Source organism: Pleurodeles waltl, chromosome 1_1 (assembly GCF_031143425.1).
Source record: "Pleurodeles waltl isolate 20211129_DDA chromosome 1_1, aPleWal1.hap1.20221129, whole genome shotgun sequence".
NCBI classification, from domain to species: Eukaryota; Metazoa; Chordata; class Amphibia; order Caudata; family Salamandridae; genus Pleurodeles; species Pleurodeles waltl.
In genome coordinates, this window is record NC_090436.1 from 899847726 (window position 1) to 899858326 (window position 10601).

The 10601-nt window shown below is 41.5% G+C and overlaps 1 protein-coding gene across 2 annotated transcripts in view; it reads right to left on the minus strand.

Annotated features, from left to right (window-relative positions):
• Positions 1-6104, minus strand: part of VPS13A (vacuolar protein sorting 13 homolog A) — a 1844906-nt gene extending 1838802 nt beyond the window's left edge. For both annotated transcript variants that reach the window (XM_069230089.1, XM_069230094.1), the window contains exon 1: positions 5913-6104. In XM_069230089.1, the coding sequence (XP_069086190.1) occupies positions 5913-6012 (100 nt within the window). In that variant the 5' untranslated portion in view covers positions 6013-6104. The remainder of the gene's footprint in view (positions 1-5912) is intronic.
• Between the last annotated feature and the right edge of the window lie 4497 nt (positions 6105-10601).

The window sequence follows — 10601 nt, forward strand, 5'->3', positions numbered from 1 at the left end:
CTCTCTTTAGAAACCCAACCACTATTTTTGGTTAGCACCATAGTAAGATGTTTTACAAATTAATTGTTTTCTTTTTGCATCAAGTTCAAACATGCTTAGCGAATTAGAGTAATAGTTTAGGATGCCAGAATCTAAATTTGACTGTTTCTTATAATTTGATTGTAAACAAATTCATGTGCGATAGCTAAATGTATTCTGTTTCCATCATTCATCTGTTATTATTCCACATGGTGGTTCCTGAATGTTTAATAATAAATATTCTGTCTAGGTTAAGATTCTTTAGAAGATTTGGTCAGTCTGTGTTATTCCTGTATGCATATCATTTGGTCTTGCGTTTGATTTATGTAATCTTAGCACTGATAAACTACAGAGTAATAAATGTTTGAATTTTATCAAACTAGTCGAATGATTCATGGCCATAGAAGTAATGGTGCGTACAAAGTTATTGACTCCAAATTGAAAATGACGTTTATCGATTTGTTCTTATTGATGTTGACGGTTAGGATAGTATCTCACTCCTATTTGAGTCCAAAGATTCGTGTCGACCTCTAAGGGTAATTGATGGTTACCCTATGTGTGTCACCTTGTAGATAAATTATCAAAAGAAATATAAGGCTCAACACGTCCACAATTTTGGTAGCCGAGGATGGTTTTGTCTCATTAGGAGAGAAACACCCTGTTTTAAACAGTTATTTGTCATTTGGAAAGAATTGGGAGATTCAGTTTTACCACTGCTTGTTGAAATTTGGTTTTGCAAATGCTTGTTTAGATGAAATTTGGTTTTGTCAATGCTTGCTTGAAAATGTTCCAAGTGTTCCTAGTGTAATTTGCGTTTGGGATAGGGTTTGCGTTTGCAGTGCTTAGCAAATCACAGGTGAATTGTGATATTTGTGAGAAATAGGAAGTTTGCATACCACAATGTAGTTTGTTAGGGAGTGTGCGTACTCCAAAGTGTGTATGTAGGGAAGTCATCGTACTTCACTTGGGTGTGGCGCTTTGTGCTCAAAAACTGCCTATGTGGTTGTTGGTATACGGATCCTGCGTGGTCTATGATTTCGGAGTACTGTACACGTGTAGAAGACATGTGGTTGTTGCTGTAACTTGTCTGTTTAGTTGATCAATGGGGCATGGTTGACCAATAGTATTCTTAGAGTGTGTGTTAAAGAGTGTTAGTTTGACAGATATTGTTGATTCCTGAGTGCACAAGGAGAATCTAGTATTATTTAAGGGAATAATTTGCTGGTCGAATTTAACTTGTGAATCAGAGAAAGCATAGATCGAATGAGTAGTTGTCAGAACTAAAAGCTGCAATCGAAATATTTGTGAAGCTTCCGTACCTGTATTAAGCAGACAGATTTTGTTGATTTTTCTTTAGTAATTGCATTATTTTGCATTTAGTTTTGTGTGAATCGAGTTTTGAAAGAGGAGTCCGCAACACCATGTCAGCCGCTGTGCGTGTAAGTTTGACATCACTAGGTCAGTGCTGGGATAGTTCGGTTGGTGAGAAGGAGTCACTAACGGATTGGTGGACAACCATGAAGGGTTATTGGTTGAGAGAGGCAAGTGAAAAGGATTTTGGGATTTAATTATTTCAGGTTTCGAATTTAAGTTGTAGTTTCGAGCACGATTAAAGTGAAAAAAAAATAATCTAATTGTTGAAGACTACACTTAAGGGAGTTGCTTTTATTCCAGTTAAAGAGTAGGAGAAATTGCCCTGCCAGAAGGTACACCTGCATACATCGTAATTGAAGAGAAAGATACAGCAGCCTGTATTTGGTTGAAACATTGGTGCAGAATTTAAGGAGAGTGCTGTACGAATTAAAACCTCCTCCAAGACTAGCACAATTTGAGCCATTTGGGAATTAGTGGCCAGACAACAAGGGAAATTAAAATTTGAGAAGAGAATGAGAGAAGTTGCGAAGACTATTAGAGGCAAGGTGGGACAATGAACAACAATTTTGGAGAACTGAAACTTTACAGGGAATTAAAATATTTCCTGCAATTACAGAAGAGAAAACGAGCAGTATCAGACACAAGGCAAAGAAAAAGAATAAGGACTCTTCTAAAGAAGATGAGTCGAAGTCAGATGAGGCTAGGAAATCACTGACTTATGATGAGGACTCAGATGATGATACATTTATAGTGCAGTTATTGAGAAGTGGTCCTCCACCATATGCAGAACAAGAGACAAGTTCAGGTATTAGTATTGATCCAAGTGCTCCAGTACTGGTTGTAGTAACCCAGTCAAGTACAAGGTGCAACTAATGTTCCTATTATTACAGTAACTCAGACACCTAGGACTCAGGTTGCGCTACCTGTAGTCTATCCTACAATTCCTGTTGTAAATTCTGCACAGAGCATGACAGTACCAGTGGTACACTCATCACAGATATCACAGTTTTGACAGAAACCAGTGGTGGTTCAGATGGAGTCTACACCTAGTTCAATGGCTCCAGTGCAAGTTCAGACAAAGCTGAGGTACATACCTGTAACAATATCACAGTTGAATTCTTCAATGCTGTCAGGTCAGAATTCTGGAGTAATTTACTTGAGATATCAGAATGTTCAATCGAGTCCAGAAGCATTAAGAATACCTGCTACTATTGGATTTGAAGTACCACTGTTTGCCAAGGGAAATAATGAGAGCAGTGTACAGAATATTTTAATTCAAATGCAGAGATTCAATGTTACTGCAGAGACATGTCTCGAATGAATCAGACTTTTTTTTTTTACAAGACAGGTTCACTAATTGACCTAAATTATCCTAGGACTTCACAGAATTTGGGAAAGTCAGATTTGAATTAAAGTTCATTTTTGATGAGTCCTGAGACTATGTATTACTCCACAGAGTGTGCCCAATGTAAATAATAGTGTTTCATTGCAAGATTTGACAGCTCAGCAGTTAACAGATTGATTGGAAAGAGTGGAGCGAAAACAAGCACTGAAGGAGGAAATTCATTAAATCTGGCAAGACTTAAATTTGAATTAAATTAAATGATTGAGGGAACACGAGTGAAATAGAATTTACTCATATAATGAAGATGAGTTATGTTTCATGTGTAAAAATGTTACAAACAAAGCAGGATTGGTACATCAGAAATTAGCAGAACATGAAGAGAAATGTGAAGTAGAAACTGAGAAATCAAAACCTCTGAAAATAAGCTGTAGGTTAGAATTTGATTCAAAAGAGATTGAGAACATGAGGACACCGGGAATGACAATTCACATTAAGGAACTAATTCAGAATATTCAAAAATGGGGAGGATTAGACACAAGGGAAGGCAGATGGATAAAGAAAATAGATCAGAAGAAAAAGAAGTCTGCAAATTCAAATACTGTTGCGCTGCAGACTGATAAGCCAGTAAAGATATTACCAATGAGAGAAATTCCTAGAGGGAATTATGTACAAGTCCTTCGGAGCAGGAGTGATATTTTGTGATTTACAAATTACAAGCCAAGATTGGGAGAGAAACCAGTAGAATGGTACCAACATATTTGTGAAGCTCACAAAATGCCTGTGGGCGGATTTGAATACCTTATTAGAAATAACGGTTCTAGCTGATTTATGGGTTGGATGCAAAAGGAGTGCTGACTAGCCAACAAAAGAGCCTCCAAGAGATCCAGTTACCAGTGAACCGTCTCCTGATGTAATGAAGTACTATTACAAAGTGATTGAATTTTAGAAAACGAGAATTTCTCCTAAACGTATTGATAGGCAGAGAATCAATAGAACAGCACAGTAAGCAAAAGAATCGTTACATGCGTATTATGAGAGACTGTTGCAAGCATTTAAACATTACAGTGGTCCAGAAACAATTGACCCAACGACATGATTCATTTTTGTTCAAATTTGTTGAAGGGTTAAGACCTGAAATTAGCCAGATGCTTAAGAGTCATTTGATTTGCTGGTGCGCAAAACTGGTTGATGAAGTACTCCAGTTTGCTAAATACTGTAGTAAAGAGATTGAAATGAAGCAGAAGAAATTGAAGGAAAAGCTAATGGTGATGCAGATTAAAGCAGCACAATCAGGAATGCAGACAGTTTTTACACAGCAGCAGGAAAACATACCAGTGTTTCAGAAACAGGCAAGAGGAAGAGGTCATGGTAGAAATGAAAATTGTGGCGTCGATTTGATTACTATCGTTAATCCAAGTGTACGCAAACAATGAAAAGGATGTTACCTTGTCACACTTGCAGGGGCCTTGGGCATTAGAAACAGGAGAGTCCATTGATTGTACAGGAAGGTGTTGTTACGCAGATGAATGAAAACAATCTTTTTCCAAATTTGAGAGGGCCGAGAATGAGAGATTCTAATGTAAATTTCCAGAATAATAGTAATCAAATACAGATTCCTCAGCAAATGCAAAGTCCCCAACCGATGCAACAGATACAGGTGTCACGTTTTCAGGTGCCAGTCACAGCAAATGCAGCCCCAAATGTAAATGATATCAAAGCAACAAATGCAGACACCTCAAGCTCCAATGGCACAGCAGCACATTATGCTTCCTCAGCAGAACACAGGTCAAAAGTTAAATCAAAGTAATCAAATTATTCAGCAATTTACACTTTGCAATCAGGATGAATCGAGTGATGAGTGAGAGTTCGGATGAAGAAGAATGTGTACTAGCATCGTCATTAGAAAAGGATCAATGGGGTCCTTATGTAAATGGAAAAATAATGGGTCATGATGTTTCATTCCTAGTTGATACAGGAGCTACACACACTAAAGTAAGAACTGCAGAAGTCCCTAATGTACCACTTTCTTTGAAAACAGTAAGGGTAATGGATGGTTACCCTAAAGGTGTCACCTTATAAATAAATTATCAAAAGACATGTAAGGCTGGACACGCCCACACATGCACTGTTACTCACACTCAATTCTGAACTTTTGGTGTCATGTTAAATGTAACACTGATTATGCCTCTGCTATACCTTTCTTGCCTGTTAGTGAATATTGTTAAAAAATGTTCTGTGTAATGCTCGTTCTCATGCAAACTTTTAATCAAATGCCGCATTTCCATGAAACAGGTGAACCTGTTTTATATTTGGCTTAGATGTGCAGCAAGTCATAACAATATTGTGATTGGGCTAGACCACTTTGCTCAATGTAATAATCTAGCGTCTAAGTGGTCTTATGCCATGTGTTACCCCCGGACAGACCTGGCCGGGGTCATAATACAGTTTACATTTTCAGTCCCTTACTTGTTTTAAAAAAAAAAATCGCGTCTCGAAACGCGGCCTTGAGGTGCTTGATAACCCACGACTGTACATTTTTTTTTTTTTTTTAATCAAGATTCAGTTGGTGATTTTTGACGTTCATGTTAATCAGCGAAATGGCGGAAATCACATTTCATGTGCAGATATTAGTACTTCACCCCTGGTGGGTAAACGTTCACACTCCTCCAAGTCAATTAAGTTTACTGAAAACTATACTGCCCACCATAATTACAGCCAACATGTGGTGCGAATTTCATAGCACCACCTGCAACCCCAAATTCTCCTGTAGTCCTTCCTACAGGGTAGCAGCGTCACTTTAATGAGAATATCATAAAACACGACACCCCCACCCCCTAACACACACACACATACCCTTCCCTTCCAGTGCCTGTGTCCTGATGTCCTTTAGTGAGCAAGTCCGCTGAAATATTCCCGGGCGGTACCCTCAAGCCCCAAATAATTCGGCTCGAATACCACACACGGCAGAAAACGAGTCAAAAGGGATTTCAGCATGTACACCCACTGGTCCACTCACAAACGGATTACAAATAATAGCACACCCACACACGAGCCTGCGTAAACAGTGTCTCGGCATACAAATGCACACACTTTGAGCAATTGCAGTGTCCTCTAGCGCAGATGTACAGTGCATGACACTGCGCCCACACGTTGTGCCCCACCTCTCGGCTCTCACCTCCCCAGATGCCCAGCTTCAGCTGGGAACTGTCCAGATTCACCACGTAGTCCCCTAAGAAGCGATTTAGCACGTCAACCACCACCGACTCGAACACCATGGTGGTACGGCGCTAAAGTCCCCCTCGCGCACCGTTTGGGTTCCCAGGACAGAAGCACTGTCGACGGCGCCAGAGCAGCACCCTGACGTCCAATGGTGAGGAAAAAGCTCAACTAGCCCGTGGAAAAAGTGCCAAAGTCAAGCCCCGCCTCCAAAATGACGGGGATGTTATCGAACTAAACATTTCCCTACGTCACCAAACTGCGAAGTGGAGTCGCCAAGGAAGTGTAATTGGTATTTGTGTTTTTCTCTTTTGCAGTTTTTTACCGACTTTATTTGAAAAATAACACTTTGTTTCTTTTTTAAATACTTTTCTCAAAATATCCTTGTGCGTATTTTGTTTGCCCCACCCTTCTTATCAACACTAGGAAAGCAGCTCAGTTAAAGGACGAGTTTTGTTCATTGCGTTGGAAGAAGTCATTTTCATAGACATATATTTTTTATGCTACAATATGGGTGTAGCAGCTGCTCGGTCTTCTACTCACCAGCTGCCATTTTAATCGAAGGCAAACACAGGCAAAAAGTTACGAGCATGGTAATTACCATTGCTCCCAAATATACCTGACATTTTCAAACAGCACCTTTCCTTCATCAGTACATATGTACCACTGAAAAAGTTTCTAGCTCACCCGCCAAGAATTTTCATCTCTATTAAGGAAACAGAGACGAGGATAAAACATTTGCTAGCTTACACACCAAGAATGTTCCATTCTTTTAAGAACACAGAGGCTCAGATTGCCAATAAATTTAGTTCAAACATATGTCATTAACATAAACCGTAACGACTTCATATCCCATCATGCTCTGGTTCCCCAACAACCAACCCTGTACAAGCTAACTCCTCAAATGCCCAATGCAATCACATAATTTCCTCTTTCTCTGCAGAGATTCAGTTCATCTTTTTGTTCAAACAACTGTAAACATTGATTGTCGCTGTTGAAATTAACAAAATTCTGCAAAACAATGGGGATCTTGATGAAGCGGGCACAAACCAGGCCATCACGTCCAAGTGAAAAACTTGCAGAACTCTTCTCATTCTTGCTTTTGGTCAATACCTAAACCAAAGATAAGATGGTATTAAGCATGAAAATGCCAAATAACTTAAGTCATGGGTGAGCAAACTCATTAATAACCAAATAACAGTAAGCTTGAAATAGCTCAACATGATGATACTTAGTATAAGCCATCACAGTGGGATAATCCTCACCTCTGTGTCGTTAATAGCATTGAAAATTCTTGGCGCGTAAGATAGAAAATTTTGTATTCTATTTTAGGACCGGAGACTCAGATTATACTAGTTTAAAGCTGATTAATTGCCACTGATGCTACATACACAACTGGTTTATAATAAAACTGTTTAAATGTTGAATGAGAAGACCAATAGGCTGTTTTCATTATATCTTGAAGAAAAGTACCTACATTTAGCAATTTTTAAGCCATCGCACCCCTTACAGAATGTGCTCCAACACTTGAGTATCAACACCAGATTACTTCATAAAATCTCTAAGCCACCTAGCTTTACGAAACAGGTTTGAAAGGTTTTTGCAAAGCAATCAGTAACTGTCCCTTCGGGTCATTTCTAACTGATTGAGTAATGGATTCATATGTTTTTAAACATTTAACTACACATATTTGTTTATTAGATGGACAAGCAGGATAGTCAATACTCTTGGTAAACGTTTTAGTACGTCTGGTAATAGAAAAGGAAACTCCCTCTGGGTAAATACTCTACCTGCAAGATTGAGCGCTTTGACATCCGCCATTCTTCTGCAGGACCCCAGACCAAGCAACATAGCCAGCTTGGCGGAAAGCTGTTTTCTGCTCAACAAATTGTTCTGGGGCCCTTTTCTCGAAGAGATTTAAAACCATCTTCACATGCCACAAAAATGTATACTTAGGTTGTGGAGGATTCGAAATTCTGATACATTTAAGTAATTTACGTATCACTGGATGTATACTCACACAAATATTACCTACCTGCACAAGCCCAGCTGCAATGGCAGGACAAAAATTATTTACTGACCTGTAAGATAACCCTTCTGATGCTTTAAGCGGCAGGAAATTGACAATATCTGTGATGTCTGCTACCACTGGATCCACATGCCGTTCCAGGCACCAACCCACCCATCATCTCCAAGCTGAAGCATATCATTTCCTGGAAGAGGGGGCCCATGCTTGCCTAATGAATGAAGTCTCTGAAATTCCTGGCAAACATCACTGTAGCTGACAGCCTCCAGGCCATCAGGGATAACTGTTCCGCTAATACCAGGGGGTGAAGTTCGCCCAGAGGCACATGTCCTGACTCCAAGGAAGAAGAAGAGGGCAATCACATGTTAATGCCAACAGAGTTCGAAACCAGGGTAGTGCTTTCCAAACTGATGTGACGAGGGCCACTTCTGCTTTCTGACGCTTCACCTGCGTTGCCATCCTCGGAATCATGATAAAGGGGGGGAAGACGTAATTCCGAACTCCTGACCCGTCCTGCAGAAAGGCATCCGTCGCTGTCGCCCCCGGATCTAGTCTTCAACTGAAGAACCTCTCCAGTTGATGTTTCAACCGAGACGCAAACAGATCAATGCTGCAAGGCCCCCAAGTGTCCTGGATCAGTCTGAAAAGTCACGGATGCAGTTGCCAATCGCTGGGGTCCTTCAGATATCTGGAATTCCAGTCTGCAATTATGTTTGACTGTCCCGGAATGTATTCCGCCATTACAGAGATCCTGCAATCCAGGCAAAAATGCAAAAAATCCTTGGCAATCTCTGCCAGGACTTTGGATTTGGTGCCCCCAGTTTGTTGATGTATCGAACCACTGAGATGTTGTCCATTCTCAGCAGTATGCAAGAAGACACCTTTTTTGGGAACAGAGCTTGAATAGCAAAGAATCCTGCCAGCAGTTCTAAACATTTGATATGTATATCTAGCTCGTGAATGGACCATCTGCCTCCCATAGAGACATCAGTAAGGCTCTGTGTAGGAAGCTGTCTTGGTGTATGGTGGCTACCTGAGATACTTACACCTTATACCACGTCCAGGTATCCCCTATTAGTGTAGTGTAGGCAGAGTCTAGAAGCCAGTGTAGGAAGCTGGCTCTGTATGTACTATCTCAAAGTGTGAGATTGTGTGCACAGAGTCCAAGAGCATGACAGAGGCAATAATAGATAATGCTAATGCTCTATTTCTGGTAGTGTGCTCGAGCAGTTAGGTTTATCAGAGGTTAGTATTAAGTATTTGTTGTACACAAACAGGCAATAAATGAGAACACACACTCCATTACTTAATACCAGGCCAATATGTTTTTATGTAGCAAAATATTATTTTCTTCATTTATTTTAGAACCACAAGAGTCAAATTGCAGGTAAGCACATTAAATGTAAGGTGCTTTGCATAGGTATAGATAGAACTTTGAATCAAAACAGTAATGTACACAATTTGGCATAAAATGGCAATTAGCTGTTTTAAAAGTGGACACTGCAAACTTCAACAGTTCCTGGAGGACGTAAGTACAGGATAGTTTTTGAGGTAAGTAAAGCACTTACAAGTTCAGTCTCCAGGGCATAGATAGCCCACCGTTGGGGGTTTAGGTCAACCCCAAACACCCAGAACCAGCAACACAGGGTGGGTCAGGTGCAAAGGTCAAAGAGGGGCCCAAATAACATAGGCGCCTATGGAGACTAGGGGTGCTCCGGTTCCAGTCTGCTGGCAGGTAAGTACCTGTGTCCTCGGGGAGCAGACCAGGGGAGTTTTGTAGAGCACTCGAGCGGGGTTCCAAGCAGGCCCACAAAATACACCCTCAGCTGCACAGGGACGGCCGGGTGCAGTGGGCAAACAAGGCGTCGGATTTTGTATAGAAATCAATGGAGGGACCAAGGGTCACTCAGACACTGCAGGCAGGGCACAGGGGGATTTCTCGGGCCATCCACCGACTGGGCAAGGGTGAGGGCTGCCTTCTGGTCACTGCTGCACCAGTGGTTCGTTCTTCACGGGCCTGGGGGCTGCGGGTGCAGTGCTTCTTCCAGGCGTCGGGTCCTCTCTGCGGTGTTGGTTTCTCTGGACACATGCCAGGGGCGTTGGGTGCAGAGTGGTGGGGACTCTCACTTCTGGAGTGAGGAGGGAGTCCTTCAGAAGAGGTTTCTTCTTCTGTTCTTCTTTGGACAGGGCCGCTATCCACGGAAGTTCTTGATCCTCTGGGATGCAGGCAGTCCTCTGGAGGATGTTCAGAGGTTGCTGGACCTGCAGGATGCGTCGCTTTTCTTCTGCGGAGACAGGCCGGTAGGGCTGGGGCAAAGTCAGTTTTTGTCTCCTTTCCGTCTCTGCTGGGGTTTCCGCTAAGCAGTCCTTCTTCTTCTTGTGAGGTCGTCAGGAATCTGAACTCCTGGGTTTAGGGTCACCCCTAATTACTGAATTTAGGGGTGTGTTAGGGTCACAGGGCAGTAGCGAATGGCTACTGTCCATGAGGGTGGCTACACCCTCCTTGTACTCCCTCCCTTTTGGGAGGGGAGCACATCCCTATCCCTATTGGGCTAAATCCGCCAAAACAAGATGGAGGATTTTCCAAGGAGGGGGTCACATCAGCTCTAGTCACCTTAGGGG